The 23,317-nt window shown below is 39.8% G+C and overlaps 1 protein-coding gene across 1 annotated transcript in view; it reads left to right on the forward strand.

The window, feature by feature from the left end:
* Positions 1-23,317, forward strand: part of TYR (tyrosinase) — a 42,694-nt gene that overhangs the window by 16,108 nt on the left and 3,269 nt on the right. Inside the window, exons 3-4 of the mRNA XM_079321040.1 lie at positions 3,652-3,799; positions 21,685-21,866. Of these exons, the coding sequence (XP_079177166.1) occupies positions 3,652-3,799; positions 21,685-21,866 (330 nt within the window). The remainder of the gene's footprint in view (positions 1-3,651; positions 3,800-21,684; positions 21,867-23,317) is intronic.

The following is a 23,317-nucleotide window of genomic DNA, read 5'->3' on the forward strand; positions in this document are numbered from 1 at the left end:
CTGAGGAAAACATTACCTGTTTTCAGCACATAAAGTTCTGCACTTGACTGATCGTGCTTGGACTTCTATGGTCTCTGTTAGTAGATTGCAAAATCCACAGTTAATATAATCAAGTACTCTATTAAAAGACATACACCTGACCTAATTGCATGCTCAATGAGAACCGCCTATATGCCATCCCAAAAACTGTCAGGCAGCTTCAATTTTGAGCAGCACCATTAGTTTCTATTATAATAAACTTTGGTATAAATTCCCACCTGATTTAATTTGGCCTAGCTCAGTAAAGCTGCTTCAAATCCACTGAATCACTGTTGCTGATCCTGTTATGAGCAGGAGCAGAATGAGGTTTATGAAGCCCTAAAACTGTGATTTTTCTCTCATCCAAATCATAGGAGAAACTTCACTTCAGTGATGTATGTCCTGATAGCTATTTCTGATGCACCATAATCAACAAAGGGCTTATAAGAATGTCTCAATATTACAGCCAATGTACTGGCCAAGATGATTTAAGAGCTCACTGCAGTCTCCTCTATCCATTTGTCTGTCACTCTCCCTCATTTTTGGTACCGTCACTTGCTCTCATCATATCCTTACATGAGATTTTGCATTTTAGTGGCCTGGAAAAAAACCCTGACATCCCACACTCCAGGGTAGTTTACTGCCAGGATAGTCAGTGAAATCAGTTCACAAAAGGACTGATGAGGTAAAGTCAGTGCAGAGGAGAGGAAGGCACAGCATGGGGCAAGGCAGTTGGAGGAAGAAGAGCTCCCCTATATAGAGACAAGGAACTCTTATTTCAGCTCACTGCTTATATCTGTAGTCTCACATCTGCTTTAGAGGTGATTTTACTGCAGCTACCTCAGCAAAGTTTCCTGCACTCTGAAAAAGCAGTGAAGTTTTCACATGTGCTTTTTGGGCGACTCTACTCCAGTATGTCATCCTGCATAGCTGATTGTACTGCAGTCTTTTAAAAGGTCTGAGAGAAAAGAACAAGACCCAAGCTAATAAGATACAGTGACATCACATCATGGCTTTATTCCTGCTAACTTAAAAATTTATATGGATTTTTCATAACAGGAGATCAGATATTACAACTTCTCACATGTGGGGTTAAACATGACATCACCTTTGACACTGACTGGATGCACTCCAGTTATCTGGATCAGGAGGGTGGGGTGGCTAAAGCTGTTCCAGTACAGAGACTTTGATGATTAAGATAAATTGCTCATGTGCAGATGTTCCATGAAAAGCAGTCCAGAGCCAAAATGAGTATTCTGTGTATTTTTATGAATGATTAGATCAAGTGTTTGCAATGCATTAGGAAATGCAAGAAGCATCCAAAGTCTGATATCAAACATCTAGCTGTCTGCCCAGACCCTGCAAAAAGTTTTTATTCCTTTAAACATATTTACATACTTAATGCAGTAGAATGTAAGGGGAAGAATTGCTTCAGAATGATATGCAGATATAGGATATCCAGTTACTGATCACAGAAATGTCCTAAATTCCAATAACCATGTGCTATGGCCAGCAGCAGGAAAGCCAAAATTGTTGCCACTGCTTCCTCTGAGTTCTGGACAGACTGCCAATATACATCATTCTTCATAAGTAATATTTTGCTCTGCTTTTCCCCCTGATTTGATAGCTAGGAAACAGTATTCACCATCATGCAGATTTCTGTGGGCCTAATTTTCACTTCAAGATCTTCTGTCCTTTGGTCTTTATGTCACTAAGCAGATTCCTCCAGAGTCCTGGTCCTTATCTGATGCATTAAAATCTGCAGGTGTTGATATATTCTTCTTTGTTTCAGACTTACTTCACTTTAAAGACTTACAAAGTTCATAGTAAGCCAACTCTACCTTCTCCACATGTCCTAATTATGTTTTCAACTCTGACTTTCCCTGAATTTCTCAAAAACTTTGTCATACTATAGACTCAGAAAGATGAATGGTTATTATAATATTTTGGTTCTTAGATGCTATCTTATCATAAATAACAATGGATTTTTACCAGATGCTCTCCCCTTGTTTGAAGAGGTTGATTAACAACAAAAAGCCCAATGAGGGAATTTAGAGTGACAAAGCAGAGCAATAATTTCACATAGAGTACCAGCTGAGTGTAAAACTCAGGTTTCCAAGTTCAGAGCACAATCCTACTCATAAGGCAACTGTAGCCACATCTCAATTAATACCTTGTATGACTCAGAGAGGAGCCAATCCAGAACAAAACAGCTGAAACTGTGGACCCAAATTCCATCTTAAACATTAGGGTTTCCACAGGGAAGGGTTTTTTTCATACCAGCTGTAGTTCAGTTCCCTGAACTGTACACCCACTGATAGTTGGCACATTTCAGATTCACTACAAAAAGAATCCAGCTTGCAAAGTGAGAAATTGCCCTGTGGTGGGAGCCATGGCATCAAATAGCAAGACTGTTGGGAGATTCACTTCAAAAAGTATATTAGTGATTCTCATTAAAATGCTAGTTCATGATCCAAATAAGTAAATAAAACACATGATCAAAATACATTAGGAACTTCCAATAAAGATAATATCTTTATTTTCTCCACCTTGTAGATATGATAAACTGCAACAGTATTTGGGAAACACTGAGGATCAACACAATGATCATATTGTTCACAGCTTTTTTTTAATTTGATAACTAAATTGTGAAGAAGTTCTAATGTGCCTCTAGTATGCTTTAAACAGCTTACAGAAATTATGAGAAGAAGACATCTTCAGTAACCAAATAAAAGAGACAGATATGAGAGATTTTGTGACGGATCAAATATCAGAACTAGCATCAGGTTCTGAAACAGACTAGCAGGACAGTACATCTTTCTCCTTCTATTCTCTGGGAAAATCCCAAAGAAGGATCAGATGGTTGAGTAAGCTTTTGCTAGGAGTTATTGAAATACACTGGAAGCATGATGAGATGATGAGCAGGGCTATAACATCAGAGTTAAATATAGACATGCTACCAAGATAAAAACTAATGCAGAAACTCATCTTCCAGTATTTCCTGCTTGGGAGTTGGCCTTTAAACTCTTCCTAAAGCCAATCTTTTAAATGTCCTCCAAAATAACAGCAAATTTCCATCCTGTAAATCTTTCTGTAAAAGATTATTGATTACTCACCAAATCCTTCTGTAGAGATTATAGCTTGCATTGTGCTGGCTCCTATAAATAAAAGAATGTGTTCTGTAGAGACAAACATTAATAAATGACTGAGTATATGATGAGATAAAATACCCTGTTTTATCTATCTTAGGAGCCTATAAGTAAGATTAAAAATGAAAATAAGTAAGTTTTCTCAACTTATAAGTAAATGTCCACACATAAATGTCTATAGGGATTATGCTGCATTTTACCAGCCAAAATGAACAAAGACATTTAAAAATACAACGCAATTAAGCAGTACATCTGCTGACATGCTGCATTAGCTGCATGGCAGGAGTTTTAATTCAGCTTATTTTAATTTCATCTTTGCTATGCCTTTGAAATATGTTTGCACTCCTTTACAACTTTTCCTAAGCTCTTGTCTAAAAAGCTGAATGCAAATGAAGGGGAAAGTAAGTGCTTTGATCTTGACTGTTTCAGGGAAAGGCATTGCAGCCAGTGTCAGCTCAGCACACGTTTTTCTCTCGAGTTACAGGCTTCGCGGAGCCGCAGACCGCGATCTCGAACCCAGCGCAGAGCGGTTTGCACAACGCGCTCCACATCTACATGAACGGCTCCATGTCGGAAGTGCAGGGCTCTGCCAATGATCCTGTCTTTGTGCTGCACCATGCATTTGTTGACAGGTAAGTTTCATTTTCCTCAGCAAAACTAATTCGTTATCTGGTTTTTGGTTTTTTTTTTTTTTTTTCAGTGTGCATTTCAAAGAGTGCAAACATTTTACACCCACAACATTTTCAAACATGCAGAAAGGAGCTGTGCTGCTTAACCAATCTGTATGTTCACTGGATTAAATATAATTTGATGAGTTGACAAATGCACTCAGCTTTTATTAAAAAGGCAAAAATAGTTCTCCGGTGATGTCATAATTATTAATATATATGGATGTGTATGTCAGGAAGTTTGGATCAAAAGTGAGTGACTCATTTTAACACGACTATAATCTTTTGGAGCAATTCCTTTACATTCTAAATGTCAGGGCTGTTTTAATTTCTATTCCATAAGGAAAATCTAAGCCTGCTATTCATAAATAAAGAAAAAAAAATCTGTATTTAAATGTGACAAACAAAATTATTACTTTCTCTTGATGAAAGAGAAGAGTACAGCTGTGCAGAATGAAAGGAGAGCAAACAGAAGGATATCATGTTTATTAATAAGAAAGGGTAGGAGAGCACAGTTTTGCAGGAAACTGGTGAAATTGCCACATTAAGGGCATCATTCCAAGATTTAATTTCTGTGTCACTATAGTACATGTGAATGGCTACAAACAGTTTACTCTGGACTGCATTTACACCAAATTGTGATGACTAAAGAGCAATTAAAAAAAAAAAAAAAAGCAAAGTAAAGTACTGTAAAAGCCACATAAAAGCCACACAAACAACACTTGTTTTGGAGCAGTTTATATTTTCTTATCCATCTTCTACTTTTTCTCCACTGAATATTGACTACTGCATTGCTTAGGACAAAAAAACCCAAAAAACTATTACCCTGCACAAACTTCCATAAATCTTCATGCTCAGAAAACTACTGTCTGATACTCTGCCTGCATACAGGAAGGTGCCTATGAGATGAAGATCAAAATGGTTTCTTCATTTGGGCCAGTGAGGCATGCAGCACAGGAGGAATGCAGATTACAACTTGCAAGCATAATCTTGCAGTTTCAGGCAGTTCACACCAAAACTCTTATATAAAACTTTATCTTATTTAACCAAAAAGCTAGTAGGTGTAAAAAGACAAAATTGAAGCTGGGTGTTTTCTCCTCATATATATTTAAAATATAAGAGGACTTAAAAAAATAATACCATTTATATCTAATTATATATATATGTATATATATACACATACATATAAATAGATGATATATTTAATGAGCCTAATTTTTATATTTCTCATATTTTACCCATCCAGAAATGGGGTATCAAGTCTCAGCAGGTCACCCAGGCTCAGTGGAATGGTTCATTCAATGGCTGACCTACATGTCTTCTGCTTCTCATAATGTAGAGTATAATTAGTTTTCTGGAGGTGTCAGTTTTGAAAATCTTTTATGTGAAAAGCTTTTCTTGAGGACATTTTAAAACTTACACAGTGTAGCTTAGCTGTGATTTAGCATATCTATGCACTGACTATTTCACAGGATGGATGTATGAGGGTTTCAAGTGTGGTTACTAATCTCAAGTTGCTGCCTGGAAATTAACTTTCCAACATCTAGGCTATTAAAATAAATGGATCAATTGAAGAGTTAGAGAAAAGGAATACAGAAGAGAAAAAAAATATATTGTGTTATATCAAATGAATGTTTTCCTCAGACATTGACACTTGTAGGACACCTATGCACCTTAGCTCCTACTCATTGCAGATCTTAAGTAGCACCTTGGCCTTCATGCTGACCCTTTTCACAGAGGAATTTCAGTTTTAGTTATTATTCCAGTATTCCCTGGAAATAATTCCCATGACTGTAGTTATTATCAATGTTAAAACAATTTTAAAATTATTTGCAAAAGATAGCCTCATTAAAGTGTGCTAGTGTCGAGGGAATAAACCACTGCACAGGCTCTGTGGGGGCAATAGAAATATGCATGATGCAACCTCATCCCACCTGTGGCAGAAAGGCATCACCAGTGCTCTGCAGCTGCTTGGATGTGGGCCTTAGTACACACAGATGTAAAATCTGAGAATAATGCTGCCTTTTGTGTAGGTGACAGAAATGCATTAGCCTGTTTCGGGTTACTTAGCAGCCCTATCTGTGACAGATTAATCATGCTTTTAGTTATAATTAATAAGCAGGTGACTGATAGGTACATACAGTACAATTTAGAAAACCCTGTTCCTCTCCTACATAGAACAGAAGGGCTGTGAAGGAATTCTTCTCCAGTAATACAAAGAACAGAGGAAGCAAGAGACAGCCTCCAGAGCAGCAGAAGCCCATTTTTTGGTCCTTATCAACTTTTGTCATTTGGGCAGGATACTTTTGAGCTGACAGCTGTCACTACATTGGGCCAATGGGCTTTTAATTAACTTTTTGACTGCATCTTCTGATGACAACAACCACAGTTCTGCTCGGTTTGCAGAGGCAGGGAGCAGCTCTGTGTCAGAAAATCAAGGTCCAGCACTTTAAGCATGCAAGTAGGATCCCACAGAGGAATTTCCTCACTCCACCACAAATTCCTTGGGTGAAACCCAGCATGCAGCTTGCTCTCCCAAACTTCCATCCCCTGGAGATGGGTTTCCTTCCCATCAATTTCAAGGAGGCTACGCATGGATCTGAGCTTGAGCTAACCCATCTGTACAGTGGGTGATATTAGATGCCTACGCAGCAGGGATGCTGTCAGGGTAAATGCATTAATGACTGTGAAATGCTCAGTTACAACCATAATAGGAGTGATAGCAATAAGGCAATAGATCATTGGAACTGATTTTGCATGGAAACATATGGTACAGAGGAGGATAAACAAGTGTATACGGAGTCTGCTGACAGGTGTGAGCCAAATGTTAGGAGCTGCTTTCTAAACTGAGCAACAGTCAGCCTACCATCTGCTGTCCCTCACCTTCCCTGCCCAGGCCTGATGCACAAAAGGAGGGAAGGAGAGATGAAGCAGAGGTGCACCTGAGGTCACTCAGGTGAAAGAGAAACATTGGCTTATAAACACTTCCATTGGTTTTTAGGTCATCCCCTCTCAGTAGTGCAGATGTATGCAGATGTATGAAGGTACCCAAGCAACAGCATTCTTAGCAATGATTAATCAGGCTCCTCGCCTCCTTAGTTGCTAGAAGATGTAGGGATCAAATCTCAGTGCTTGGTAAAAGCAGGTGACCACCCTGAAAATTATTAATTGTTAATTTAATGGCTTAAAAAAAATTAAAAGGAAAAAGATGCAACAAAATATAAATTCAGCAAAAACAAGAGCTTTTTTAGCTCTCTGAAGCATTTCTCTTAATTGCAAATCTCTTTACTATTCAGATATGCTCTACAGTCAGCACAAGGGAATAACAAGGGAGGAGTCAACCCACACAAGCTGTAAGGAGCAGCTGCACAGGCCATGAAAGCATGAGCCCACAGTCCCACTTGAGATCACTGGGGTGTTTTCTGTGCTCTGAGAAGGAACTCTTTCCTCTCTGCTGGATCTTTTAGACATTTCATCTCTAGAGGCATGCAGTATGCTCATCTGTTCTCCCTGCTTCTGTCCTTTGGATATTTCAGCTTTCTTCTCATTTATTTCATACCTCTATAACTCTGGATTTCCACACTCCAACCCAACAATTTCCCTAAGAAAAGCTAAATAGCAACAGGGAATAGAAGATGTCATTAAAAATCTCCTTTCAGCTTTATACCCATGCAGCAGCTAGTGCAATAGGGCCTGATTCCTCATGCTATTCCTCAATTCTGCAGCAATGGGCAGGGTTTATTACAATAATGAGGATCACTTTCAAAGGTCTGGTTTTAGAACAAGGAATTTAGAAATAAATTTCTGAAGACTCACAGATGTGTAGGATATCAGTCTCTTGCCTCTCTAAAGTCCAGTATTTCTTAGACAATTTGCATATTAGTCTAGAGCTAGATCCAGATTACCAATTCTAGTGATGTCACCCTTACCTGTTCTCTCCAGCTATCATAAATAGCAGCACAGCTCAGAATACTGCTGCAGCCACCATCACATTAACTCAATGTTCTTAACTCCAAGTGTTCTTCTCTGTCCATACCCTTCTGCTTCTTTTCTCTTTTCACATCAGATCAACTGGTTTCTGTTGTGAAGGCCCTTCTCTGGTTAACCTCAAATCACTGTTAAGGAACTCATGTACCCCTCCAAAATGTTCATTATACCAATCTTTTACACCTTTTTGGCACTCAGACAAGTCCCTCCATATTCTTCCTTAGTGAGTGAACTACTGCAGTCCCAGAGCACAGGTGCTTGGCCTTTCTCCTGTGTTATCTTTCTTTCTGTGTTGTGCCTTGTCCTGTGTGCATGGTGTGAGCTCTGTCATCAAGGGACTATCCCATTGCACTGCTCTGGGCAGCACCTGGCATATCCTTAGCTTCTGACTCTGATTCTCAGGCACCAAAGATACTGAGATACAGATTCTCCTGCATCAAAGACACAGGAGGCAGCAATTGTTTCGTTTACACTCTTATGGAATAGCAAAGGCAAGACACAGATGGACATCTCTGAGCAGCAGCATCCCATTCCCTCAGCCAACTTTATGGACACTTTCAGTCCCCATGGATCCAATATATTCACCATAATGCCAGCACCTTCTTCCACTTAAAGAAAAAAAAAAGTAGCACTATGGCAAATGTGGAAAAAAGTGATTTTGTTGCAAAAAATGCTTTAACAAGTGAAAGTTTGATTTTCACTCCCAGGAGATGTCAAAATAAAAGCTTCTCTTTTTTTACTCTGCTTTTGAAACAGAACATTTTTGTTTTCTCTTTAATGTCATCTCAGGGTTTTTAAACCAAAAAATGGCACAAGAAAAACCCAAGTTATTCTCTTGTTTTGAAATGTTGACAGGAAACAAGAACTTATTTTAGAAGTCAAAAAGTAATTGCTTCAAGAATTTGGAACATTTGAAGAAAAGACATTCAAAAAGAATAATCAGAAATTCTTATAAGACAACACCATGTCTCCAGACTTGTTTGATACATGAAATGAATGATTCTTTACCCTGAAATGTCTCCAGTGAGAGACAACACTGATAAAGCATGAGGCCAAAGAATTATTTTCTCCCTTTGGTATACAAAAGCCAAGAGACACCAAAACTTTCCACTGAGGTGCAGCTGATATGGAAATTGCAGTACAATAATACACCAGCTAATAATAAAGCAGTCTAAAAATGGAAAATTCACACTATAAACAACAGTTGTATGATTAATTTTATTCCTTGATATGGGCATAGCAAGGCTATTACTGCTTTTTGAAGTTACATTTGCAAATGACACAGCCTAGAAGTCATATTTTTCTGGAGCTGAATGAGCTATAGCTGGGAGCCACTTGAAATCTATTAGACAAAGGCAGGTCAAGGGACAGTATCCTGGGAAGAGGATTATGCACATTTTATGCACATTATGCACAATTACATCCCATCAGTGGGGTCTGTGGCACAGCAGCAAGGTAGCCCAGTTCTCACCCTTCCCTGGTATTTAAAAAAAATCACCTTGTCACAGCAGCTCCTGCACACAGAAAGCAGCTCTGTTCTATCACAAGGGACTTAGAGGAAGAAAATTACTCTCCAGCAGAATGTTTGAGATGAGGGTGGGCCAGGAATTACTTTGGTCACAAACTCTTGGCACACACAAACTCCTACAACAAGTGCGAGATACAGTGCAGATAAGTAGAGAAGATGGGGGGGGGGGGGAACCCAAACATGGAAGTTTTCAGAAAAGAAATTTCTGCATTTTTAATTTTGTGTTCCCTTGGGGATGTTTACAAATGTGCAGGAGGACACATGCTCCCTCTGTGACCACAAGCCCTCTCTTGGTACCAAGCAGAGCTGCTAACCTTTCCCTATTAAAGCTCTGTAGCATGTTAACCAGAGCTACTCAGCTTGTTTGATGGAGCTGACTCACTCCAAGTGGGCTCAGTATGTGGGCAGAGTGAGTTCACATTTACTGTGAAATACCACATAAATATATCCATGGAAAGCAGAGTGTAAGTGGGAAAGATGGGGTGTTGCTGAGAAACAGCTCCCCAGTATCTCTGCTGTGATATCAAGTGTCTGGGGCTGAAAGGCAAACCATGCACCAAGACACTGAGCTGGGCTCTAACATCTGCTTCAGTCAGCCTGAGCAGCTGCAATGGCAAAGCACCAAAGGGATGCAGGAACAGCCCTGGAGGGTCACATCACCCATCACATAACACATGCCATGGATAGAGGCAAAAGTGAAGGATACAGGTTTAGAGCATCCCTCCTCCAGTGGGCAGAGGGGGACTGAGTATATATACTACACTTGAAGGTGCACCTGCATTTAAAGTAATCTTAAATGTGTCCTCTGACTATCCACAGATAGACCATAGAGAGGCAGATACAGAGAGAAATAAGGACAGGGATTGGGCTCTGGAGATAAATATTATTTTTTATTGATTAGGCATACATATAACTTGTAGTGCTGCTGCTGCACCTTGCTTTAGGGGAATGACCAGAGAAAGGTTAAACAGACATCTTCTAGATTATATGTGAAATAAAGCAGTTGGCAATCTCACCTGCCATGTCATTATTCAGACTAGATGTCTGTAATGATCCATCCTGTTCATAAAAGTCAATTATATAGCAGGTTTAGTTCAAATATTTCCATTTAAAGTGCAGGTTTCATATCAATCTTACTGCAAGATTTTAGTTCAGCCAATACAATTACTGAATGGATCACTTCTTACACCACACATTTTGACAACAATTACTGCTTTTTGAAAGGAAAGGTTATACTGCCCTGAGACTTCACAAAAGCTGCATGGTTAGTCTTCACCTACTCTCTTAATGCTGGAGGAGGAGGAAGCTCCCTGTGGCACAGCAAACAAAATGAGCTCTGATGCAGACAGCTAGCATTTCCTTCCTGCAGCACTTCTGATGTAATTGTTCAAATTGTAAAAAATCACAAGAAAACAAGGTACTTTTCTCACCCCATGTAGCTACCTCCTATTCATCAAAAGAAATTATCACTTCACTTCCATAAATGTGATTTATGTCTTATATGCCCTTGTGAACCTCAATAATGACAATCTTTAAGTCTCAAAAGAACTGAATTGCAGAGCACAAAAGCAGGTTCCACAGTGTCAGTCCAGCTATCTCCACAGCAGTCCATTTTAATCTGCTTGTTATCTTCCTCTTCAGGGAAAAGCAGTTATTAAACTTCGGAGCAGCTGGCATTTTTACTATCTCCAACTTCAAGTGATCTTTTTGTGTTTGTAGCAACAAACCATGGCAAAAATGAATCTGAGAAATTTAACACATTATATGCATTCCATCAAATGCTAACTTCTGTTTTCAATGCAGCACATGGTTGCATTTGTATTTCCTCATTTACAAAGCACACAGGACAGCCCATTGTGTTTCATCCATAACTTGGGGTTTGCAACATTGGACAGCATTGGAGATCTAAATCTGAATGGAAAAAAAATATCTCTAGCCAAACATTGCTCTGGTTTGTCAGTGAGGGGTGAAGCAACACACATGATGACAGCTATTTAAGGAACAAGAATTTCTCTCCTGTACCTCAGGAAAGTAATTTACAACTTTCATTGGTGTTAAACAAAGGCTGACTTGACTAAGAAAAGCAAAAGAATTTAGATCAGATATCTGGCAGAATCTCAGTGCAGCTAATCCTCATTTAAACTCATTTCTTTCCAGGAGAGGTACAGGAAAAGCTCCCTCAGGAATTAGAATATTTTGCTAAGGACTACCTAGTCCTGTGCTAGAGAATAGGGACATTCCTCTGCACAGAGGATGTTTTTTTCCAACACTCAGCTCTTGACACTCATTTAGTATCAAGTTTAGCTTCCTCTTTAGTAGAAATAAAACTCTTTACATGGTAATATAACAGCAACTGATCAAACTTGAGCTCAGCACTTGTTGTTTCATCCTACCCAGTCTTCTGAGAAGGCAAAAACCAGTTATATTTCAGTTAGGCTTCTTTACTGGGAAAGTAGGCTACACAAACTCAGCTTGTTAAGATTTGTGGCAGGAGAGCCCAGACTTACATGCAATGGAATTGAAGTCTCAGGTAGCTGCTTTCCTGGGAAAGGTTAAGCAGTTTGTAATGTAAGCAAAGGAAATTGTGATAGCAAATGAGGAATAGAGCTGGAGGACTTCAGCAACCCTCTCCAAGAGAGGAACAGAGCAGTGATCTCTGCTCAGGATCATTTTATCAGAATTCTCTGTAGGACTCTGATGCTTGAGCAGCTTCTTTTCACAAGAGAGGCTTGAGGAGGTGGTGACATTTTTTTATTCTAGGAGAGAAACACTTGGAGGATTACATGATTATTAGAACAATGAGGGGAAGCTATATAGCCCTCTGAGCATGAAAAGCAGATATCTAACTGCATAGTCTTTAAACAGCTGTGGAAGCTCAAACTGTTTGACATAAAGAGGAAAAAAATTCAGATGGAAAGTCTGAAGACGCTTCTCTTCATTTAGTCCTACAGACATGTTGAGGGTGTTTGATAGATAAGGGAGGAAAGTTCTAAATCACATTAGTAGAGGAAATATTAAAAATATCTCATAAATGACATGGAACTGTGTCAGGGAGATTTAGGTACAAAAACGAGAAGCTCAGATAACAGTTCCCCGGTTTAAGGAAAGGTTCTTCACCCAGAGGGTGTTTGGGCACAGAATAGGATCCCCAGGGCAGTGCTCACAGCCCCAGCCTGACAGAGTTCAAGGAGCATTTGGACAATGCTCTCAGGCACATGGTGTGACTCTTGGGGTGTCCTGAGCAGGGCCAGGAGTTGGACTCAGTGATTCTTGTGGGTCCCTTCCAACTCTATTTGTCTATGAATGCAGCAGCTGCAGTAACCGTGAGGTTTTCAAGAAAGTGGGACATAGGCAAAGTGGATTGTTTTTCTCTTAGGTTGCATGGGACCATTAAACCCTTGTGGATTCCCTCCCTCTTGTCTCCTTTATCTGTCACTTTCCAAACATCCAGTTTGTGCAGTGAGAACAAACGAGATTCAATGTTTGTAGTGAGATCCATGAAGCAGAGCAGTGCCAAGATCCTCAGGTGTCACATGGCTCCTCCCCAGCTCTGATGTACTTTGTAGAGGGTGGGATGGTGTCAGCATAGTGTAGGTTATTGTACTTATTGTACCTCACTCAGAGAATGGTATTTTAGGAGACAGCCTGCAACCAGCATTAATCCTGAATAAAGAAGGGGCTTTATGTCACCTGCACTTTGTGCCTCCGTGTTTTTGGTGATCTACTCCATTCAAGTACACAAAAAAATCCCCACTTTTGGTTCAAAAGATGAAGTAAAAGGAAACAATGAAGTAGGCTAGACCTTTTCTGAAAATGAATATTATATTTCAGATGCATCTACATGGGGAGTACATGCTCTGAAAAAAAAATAATCAAAATCACGGCATTATGTGGGAAGACAGCTCCACCAGGCTAAAACATCTTTTTTTTTCTGTTTTGTGCAAGTCTGTCTTTTAAGTGTTGACAAATCTAGAAGCCCAAGATGGTTTAGCTACCACAGCTTCATGTTCTTGGGTGCAGCCAGTACTGATGTTGAGCATGTATTCCCAACCTCACACACACACTAGTATGTATATGTATGCATACATGCAAACATGCTTGACCAGATATGCAGCTCAGCACACAAAATGCAGTACTCACACAGAATTCCAACAGTGCCAACAGCCTCATCCTCTTTACCTGTGTGGCTGACCATGATGAAAGCCTGTTATGGGAAAATATACACACATACAGAGAAATATACATACACAGCCTGGATTCCCCAGTAACTGGCCTTAGGCAGACAGAGTAGCCACCAGCCCAAGCCCCAGCGTGCAGCTGCCTCACCCACAGCAGGCACAAACACACACACACACACACACACACACACACACACACATGCATGCACAGGTGTCTCCAGTGACTGGCCCAGGGACTGGCATAGGAGGAACTTTACAGAGCTACTGAGAGGGTTTGGGGAAGAGGCAAATTTGTCCAAAGATCCTTATTGCATGCTGCAGCTTGGAGTTGGTGGTGGAAGCCCCTGGATGTTCTCCAGCAGCTGGGTCTAGACAGAATAAACACTGTAACCCAGGGCAGTCCTCAGCAGTGATTCACCAGTGGGAGACACAGCCTCAAAGGCTTTGGATGGGTTTTCACAATAATTGAGGGCCGCATTTTAATTTTTAATCAGACACTTGCACTATGACGGTGTAATTTGTTTACAACCTTCCTGAGAGTCCCTGTAGTGCCTTTAGCCAACTTAAAACAGAACAAAAAACAATACTGCAATATAACTGCATACGTTGGCAAACAGTACAGTGCCTTGACTTTACAACCTCGGCATCAGCACCTCTTCCAGGACTGAAGCACCAATCTTTCTCCCAAATGTTTGGGATGGGAATTACCTGAGGTGACTTTGCAGTACCAGCTGACTAGTGCCAACTTTTAAAGTGATGACTACTCTGCAATCACAGTCCTTGGGCTGGCATTTCAGCTTTCTTTAATTTATTTCCTTTTTCTTTTCTTTCCAAATGCAAATACATGTTGCTTGCCAGATTTCTTCTACAGCATGTCAGATCTCATGATACTGAAATAAATTGTATAAATGAGTTCTAAGCAACAATGCTCTGTATTCCTTCTGGCATAGTCAATCTGACCTCACCTCAGTCTCACAAGTGAAGATGAGGAATGAAAGTCTCTGTGTCAAACCTGGCACAACAAAGGACATGGCTTTGGATTTGAACCTGGCAAATTTATTAATGGCTTACAAAGCAGCCATCCAGCAGCTGAGTGGTTGATACTGAGTGCAGGCTCACCTGAGGCACAGGATTATCAGGCTATTGAGAAACAAAGGGCACAATTTCAATGTTTCTTTATGTTAGTTTGACATGGCACATAGGTTAGGAAAAAGAAAAGTCCTACTCAGTAATTAGTGCTTCCCAGAGATGTCCACCTCAGTTTCTCTCTTGTGCTGGTACTGGCCTCATGCAAAAGAATAATGAATCAGACCCACAGTTTAATCTCACCTAAAATATCCCAGAATAAATGAAAATAAAGGGGAGGTTTGGTTTTAAACCAAATCAGTTCCTTCATGCTGGTCATGGCTCATGGTTGTGCAAATGCTTACAAAGGAAAGAGAGGACAAGGAGGAAGGAGGAAATCTGTCCTGTGTCCCCTGCAGTGCAAAGGACCCAGAGTGACCATGAGCCTTCACCAGAAGGTGACTGTATCCCTCCCTCTGGGCATACCTGCAATGTCACTCTTGTTCCTTGTGTGATAGAAATTCATACAGAGGTACTGAACCTTCTTCTTACCCCTTGACCTCTCTCCAGCTGTCCTTTATCAAATGGTAAAACCCACTGGATTACATTTTTCTGTTAAATCTTCCTGAAGGAACAGTAAGTTTACACTATGAGCCAGTGCCTCTGAGGTGGCTCAATCTTAGAAATGGATATTTAAGGTCTGGTTTCTCCTCTTACACTCAGTTGAGGGTACCTCTGCTCATGACTGTGGTAGCACACTTGGGAAATGACCCTTAGAAGGGTCACTTTGCAAAGAAAAGATAAAGAAAAATGCCTACTCTTATTTTTTGACTCCACTTTTTCTATATTTTAAGATTTCCTTCCTGTGAGCAGCATCTTTTTCTGAGTGCACAACACTATCTGGAACAGTAGGAAGGAATCCAGCCTACATGCAGGAATGCTTTTATACTCTGCCTGGTATTTCCCACTGGCACCATAAACCCAGTTATTTCTTGGCTCATCCTTTCATTAGTTATAATCCCATTGCATATATTATTCATAAAATAATATGAATTCCTATTCTCAGTAAGAAAACATATATTGGTGACCTTTTTTAATCATTCTCAAATCAATACTATTTTCCCACCACCCATTAAACCAAGGTGGGTTTGTTTGTTTGGGTTTTTAATTAATTTTCCACTATGCCTCATTTAATTTCATTTTGTATAACCTGGTATGTATGGAGCAGAACAAAGAAAATAATTGAGTCTATTTATATGCAATTAAATAAAAGTGATATATCCATGTCTTTTATAGATGGCTTTAATTTTCACTGTACCACACAAAAATGTTTTGCAAAAGTAAAATATATTTTCCCTGAATGAAAATTCAAACTGACAAAGCATCTACATACCAGGTGGGTGTCATTATTACTTTTTACCACACACCAGTTCTTTGGAACCTATTAGAGCTGGTACACACAAGTATTAGGCTCATCAGCAGTTACAGTGACCCATATACAGATATACAGCAAGAAATTTAAATAAAATCAAGACTCCATGCTTTGCAGTGGTATAACCTAACTCTTAGGGGTGCCACAGTTTGGTACAAACTGGCCCCACAGCTGAGGTCCCACTCCCTTACAGTGTGTCTGGTATGAATTTAGGAAAGTTAATTTTTTTTTTTCTCTACCTTTATGATTTTTTGGGAATCCTTCCAACCTGATTACCTTCCTCAGCTAATTCTGCATCAAACATGACTTCTGACTGAATCAGAGCTTAAATGACAGTGAATTTATCATGTCCCATTATCAATTTTCCAAGGTTTAAATACAAACCTGAGCTTTATTTTAATCTACAGTTGTCTAAATCAACCATTCTACAATATTAAAATTCTATTTCCTACCACAAAAATGTCTTTGCATACGGTGTTGATTATCATAATCTAGTAATTACTTTGATATTACACCCACTACAAAATAATTTCTAGTTTGGAAATGCACATTAGAGAGACTGAGCCTCTCTGAGTACTAAATGTGAGACAGAGCATCTTTCAAAATTCAAATTATTCTCTGATCTCTTTCAGTTCTTGGACCTCATACTTGAGACATTCAGTTTGGGCACTTTGATTTCTTCAAGAGAAGGAAGAAGTCTTCCAGATGCAAACAGTAGTTTCTATAATCTCTCCAGAATTATTTTTTAATCTGCCCAGTGGCTTTAATAAAAAACTATCCTTTCCAAGTCAATTTTGCTTGCTGCTGAAGAAATACAAAGGGCCTCAGGGCTATCAGGAGACTAACTCTATTTAATTTAGTTGTTTTTCACGTTTTAAATTTATCTTTCTTAAGCTTTGATTGCCTAGGTAGACCTATCATCCTCAAGAATTTGGGGGTTTTTTTGCTGCTAATCCCAGGCCGGGTTCTCCCCATTTCCATTCTCTGAATAAAATTCCCAACAACTTTTGGTTCACTCTTTTCTTCTTTCCTTTATCCCTCCTTGTCTTCCCACCACGCTCACATCCCATCTGCTCCCTTAGCTCTGCCAACATCTACCCAGTGATGCCAGTCTAGCTGGAATTGCAATGCTAAAAAAGTCCTTGTCTCTGGAAAATATCACTTCCAGCTATACAAATAGCTACTTATCTGCTTGCTCTCTTTGTCTAGATGCTGAGGAAGAAAGTAACCAACCAGACTTCTGCAGGAGCCAGAGAGATTTTTCTCCTCACTAAACTTATGTCCAGTACTCTTTTATTTTTTGCATGGAAATAGTGTGGAGATTGGATACAGCAGAACCTTGATCTGAATCTTTAGATGTCCTTATTGTTACCTTTAGTTAAATTACATCAAGCAAGGAAGGGAGGCAATATGGAATAAAATGGCCCTGAAGGTGCCCTTACCTAATGGCCCTGCTTTGTTAGGCTCTCAGGTCCAAGGAAGGTTCATATGAAGAGAGCATAGGAGCAGTGGTTTGCCAAAATAACCAACAATTCTATGGAGTTAATTCTGCTGCTTTGCCACAAACCTGGCTTTTCTACCAGGAACTTTGTCACTCCATGAAGGGATCTGCTAATTATCTCAGCATGTAGCATTATTTCTCCAGACATAGGCTCTTCCAAGGTTGCAGCTCCTGAGAAAAGAACAGGAAACAAACACACATTTTAAAGATACCAAAGGGAAATAACATACATGACTGCTTAGGGGAAGAAAAGAAAAACTTCTGTCAGCTGTAAGCAGATCAGCATCTGATGATGGGAACACTGATTTCTTTCTGTCATGGAAACCACATGCCTGTCATTGGATTAAACAACTGTCTCTATAGATCAAGGCACATGGAAGAATTGCAGTGATCCATCATAGCTCTTCAAATGTATTCTCTTTGCCTTCAGGAAAGGACAGCCCTGCAGGACAGAGAAAATATCTGATGCTAATTGCCTTAAATATAGCCAGGGCTGGAGAAGGCACCTTATTTGAAGAAGAAAGTATTCTACAATATTTAACTCACTGGTCACAGTACTCTGAAGCGAAAGAGAGCATGATTACTTTCTCCAAATATAGATTTTTTGGGGCCCAAATCTTTCCAATTAATCCCCAAAAATCCTGTGCCAGTGTCACCACCTGGCTGACAGCAAAAGCCATAGGCTACTTCAGGATTTCAATTCTCCTTAAAAATGTACAGAGATAATGGTCTTGGCTGGGGAGTCATAAAATGTAACTCTGATATGAAATGGCTTATGGTGCCCAAGGAGAACCATTTGTACTTTATCACTGGAAATGCACAGCTGAAGTTGTGCCCTGTCCATGGGCTTTTCTTCCCAACTGGATGCCATTGGTTTGTTCTTTTTTTTTCCATTAAGCCAGGAAACTGTTTTGAAAAGCAAGAGTAAGGTTCTTCTTCCATAACTTACAAAATATGAGTAAGGCATGGAAATGGCAGTGCCCCCTGTAAAAAGAGGAATACAAACAGGTGAAGTACTTGTAAAAAATATTACTGGTATACTAAATCTGTCAGTTTTCTAATGCAAAATTGAAAAAAACCCATGAACACTCTTGAAAATACAAATCACCATGCATTATCGGGCCAAGGAAAAAATTCTTTTTGAGTCCATCTTACTGAGCAAGCTGGGAACAAGCCTTTAAATTGAAATAATAAATGCAACTTCACTCAATCATTTTATTAGCAAGCAGAATATGATCCTAATCTTTCAAAGTGTCAAATAAAACCCAAAAGCAAAACACCAAAGACTACTACAAGATAAAAGCACACGACTAGCTGTTCCACAGGGAGTAAAAGAAAATGTGACTCTTAAAGCTATAAAGAATGTTTCTGAGATTTCTATGTTTGCACACAGATATGTTCAATGAAAGAGATTTCAGCCAAGATGATAAGATCTTGTGCCAGCCAATGGAGAACACTCATCCCAAACAACTCAGTGAATTGTGCAACATTATCTTGTGCTTCAGCAAAACTCATCAAATCAGGATTTAGAGGCACATGATCACATCTGAATCTAAAGATCAGCTGCAAGGACAGGCAATGTAATACTCCTGCTAAGCAAAGCTTGATACCCCATGTTGGAACCACACTGCAAATGAAGGAATCCAAAAGAAGGAATCCAAAATGACATATGTTCATTTCCATGGAAATGCTTTGCATTTTCATTCTACTTTAAAGATTACTGATCTAAGGATTCTTATTGAAATCTCTTATGCAACAGCAACACTTAACTCATGCAGTGAGGATGATGCATTTCAGGGCATTTCTTGCACAGCTCCTTCAGGAAAATGATGACTTCCAGCTCTGAACCTTGTGCTCATCAGCCTTCTGGATTTTCAGATTGTGACTGCTCAGCATTTTCTAAAATTCAGGCCCCAGGAAGTACCTCAGATTGAGCTTTCCAAAGTTAGGGTATAGATCATCACCAGACATGAAATATCTGATCCAAGTCCTACCTCTGCCTTCTTAAAATATTAAGAATTATATTATTATAATATGTTCCCACAACCAGAGTATCTCTGTGCCTCTAACAACCTTGTGCTGCAGAGAAGAGCTATCTCAGCTCCCATCTACAACTGCAAGGAAAATAAGATTCTGACAGTCAGGGTACTTTACCCAAGGCATGAGTAAAAGCCAGGCAGGGAAAAGACTGGGGTACAACACTTCCCCACATCCCACACCTCTCAAGCTGAATTACTCTTTTAAATTCTATGATATTTTAAAGTGATTGTTGAATTTCTTCATGCTGTCCTACAAAGATTACAATGTTTCTGTTCGTACTTTCTTGATATAACTCCAGCTGAAGTCTTCATATTATTTAAAAACTTATCCATCTGAAAGCTTCAACTAAACCTTATTATTCAGATAAGAGTTTTTCCAGACAGGGTTAGTGAAATTAACTGAAGAAGAGAGACACAAATGAAGATTTAAATAAAAATTAATACCTGCACTGTAAAGGCTAGGCCAGCTGTATTATCACAGGCATGTTTTCATTTATTAGAGGTTTTGATCCTAAAAAGAGAACAAAGATTTTGACTCTACCTCTATTTTGATGAGAGCTTTAATTTGGTGTGCTATGCAGAGTGTTTCTCAATATTTCTGCCCAAATATAAAAGATAGAAATCGACTGGCAGAATTCCTTGATAACACGAAGAGATCCTGATACCTCTGGACACTTGCACTTAGGGACTGTATTTCTGAGATAACCTGAGTCCCTGAACAGCTGGGGGGGGGGGGGGGGACGACACGACAGGGGAGGGAAATCCATGTCCTCCAGTCCGTATCTAGTGCTGGGGAGGAACAACTGTTGAACTAAGATCTCCATTAAAGCACAATTTACAGGTCTCTAACCACCTATATCCCTTATAACTGATAAATGAATCCAGTGATCCTTCCCTGAGCCTGATGTTGATAGTTACCTCACACCAGTATCTTCGGATTTAGTATGGAGTCCTCCTTCCTGTAGAAGATTCCTGCATCTGCTTGCCCTGCAGCAGTTTTCCAGCTTCCCTATTCCAACCTGGCACACTCAGGTGAATAAACACAAAGGGATCAGAGAAAGGATTTGAGGATTCAAAGTGAAGAGCCAAACAGAAAAAGCTCAAAGGGAAGAGAACTAAGAATGTTTTGGAAGGTTCTTAATTTTGCTTTCCAAACACATCAAACAGTTAAGTTGAAAATGCTGCTATATACTTCCCCTACTGCTGCTTTTATGCTTTCTGCATCCAAGTTAAAGAGCAGACATACAGCCTTATGGTGACAGACAGCTAATGGAAGAAATTTTGAAAGAGAACTATGGAATGGAGCAGCTGAGGCTGGAGGTGTGGGGAGCAGCTTCTATTGGGTTTACATGGCAAGGTTTGGGCAGTCAGGGTTGGCTTCTGTCAGAAGGCATCAGGAGCTGTCCCCATGCCAGATGGAGCTTGTTCCAGACCTGCCACTGGCCAAAGCTGAGCCCATCAGTGACACTGGGATAACCTATTTAAGAAGAGGCAAAATAAAGCTGCACAGCAGCTGGGAGAGAAAAGCATGTTAGACAACAGTGCAGACACTAAGGTCAGTGAAGAAGCTCTGGATAGAGAAAGACACTTTACTGACAGCTGACCTGGTTTGTCAGCTTATCCCTTCTTCCTCAGATGGTTCCACTCCTCAGGTGATGAAGGATCATGATGCAGCCATACTTCATTACAGGTGTGAAAACCCTTGCAATTAGAGGAACAGGACTGAGCAGCTAGAAACAAGCCTAGAAACAAGCAGCTAGCTACAAATGGTTGTGAGAGTGAGTAGGAAGGACTGAGGTCTTTAATCCTTTTTTTTTCTATCCCTAACAAGCACGTGAATTGCTGAGGATGGGAAGAGAGTGACTTACATTTATGGAATTTAAAAGCACATTCAGATTCTTTGCAGGACCACAGATATTTGCTTTTTGTAGGCTTGCATAGGAACTCAGCACTGAAGTGGATAACCCCAAATTGGAAAACACATAAGCACAAGACATTGCATGCAACTCTGTCTCCAGTATTTAAAAAAAAAACAAACAACCCATCACTTTCTTTAAATCTTCAAGAAGAAAATCTCTGCTAATCCCCATCATTAATGAACATGCTTTTTCTTCCACAGCATTTTTGAGCGATGGTTAAGAAGGCACAGGCCCATACTAGAAGTGTACCCAGCAGCTAATGCACCAATTGGGCACAATCGAGAAAATTACATGGTCCCCTTCATCCCTCTTTACAGAAACGGAGAATTTTTTAAACCCTCAAGGGAGCTGGGGTATGACTATGAATATCTGCAAGAACCAGGTAACGTTATAATTTTGGGTAAAAGGTAAAATGTAAAAATTTTTGCCTATCACCAGGAATATGTCTATCATATGATAAGATAAAAAAAAAAAAATCCTTCTAATTCCAGATTTTCCTAAATACAGTCACAAATTGTACTTGCTTGTTTTCACATTTCTGGTTTTATGTATGTGATGGGTGAACAACTGGACCATGGGTCAGGCACACGGGGTTACAGGGAATGGGGTGACATCAGACTGAGGACCTGCCACCAGTGGGCTCTGCAGGCCTCCATCCTCAGTGCTGTGCTGCTCAGCATCTTCATAAATGTCTTGGACACAGGTCTGGAAGGGACACTGAGCAAGTCTGGAGACAGTACAAAACTGGAAAGAGCTGTTGACTCCCTCAAAGGCAGGGAGGCTCTGCAGAGAGACCTCAGCAAATCAGAGGACTGGGCAATCACTAACCATATGAGGTTCAAAAAAGGGGAAATGTCAGATTCTGCACCTGAGATGGGACAATCCTGGATGTATGGACAGACTGGGGAAGGAGATGCAGAAAATACTTAGTCCAGGTGCTGGAATATAAACTCATAAAACAGACAGATCAAGACCAGAAATACATATACACATTTTTTAATAAAAGACATTAGTTTCCTAAACTCTTATTACTGCTCGAGTTGTACAACTCAGACAAAGCAGCAAATACTATGACTTTCAGGAATTCTGAATCCTGAAATTGTGCTGTAAGAGGAAGAAAAAGATAGAATACTTACCATTCAACAATTAATTTTTGTTGCCTCTTGAACTCTTGCCTTTTCCAAGGGGAGAACATAGTCCTCAGAAAAGGAAATCCTATTAAGTTCTGCCCATGTTTTTAACACAGAGGTAAGGAAAGTATTCCTTAATTTTTCTGCAAGATCAACACAATGAATGAAACTCAACCTTGTTCAGAAAGCCCAGATAATCCTCAGATGTCACTCAACCCCTTGTTAATCTCACTGAGAAGCAAGCTTAAGCTATTTCTTATCTGAAGGGAAGAACTGGTCACAAATGGAAAATGGTTGGACTCTCAAATTACAGATACAGATTTTCTCACTCTAGTGTATAAATACAGACTTCTCTTCAGGAGAAGTGAAAGTCTGTGATTGGCAAACAGGAAGTACTGGACAAGTAGGAAAAATTTATGGAAGAAGAAAGAAGTCATTTGCAAAGATCTGTGTGATCAAGAAAAAGCAGCATTTCTGCAGATCTTCCAGATGAGAAAGAAGAGGCAAGGAAGAGGAGGAGAGCAAGACAGAATGAGAAATGAGCACACAAGATCTGACCCCATCCTATTCTCAAACCCTGTCTTGTTTGCTCTTAAAGAAAGTGGTTTGGGGCAATTTTGATGGTTCTGGGTTTGCAGCTGGACTAGATGGCCTTGGAGATCTCTGCCAATGTTGAGGATTCTGTGACTCTGAAAAACAGTGA

This window comes from Erithacus rubecula, assembly GCF_903797595.1.
Source record: "Erithacus rubecula genome assembly, chromosome: 1".
Taxonomy (NCBI): Eukaryota; Metazoa; Chordata; class Aves; order Passeriformes; family Muscicapidae; genus Erithacus; species Erithacus rubecula.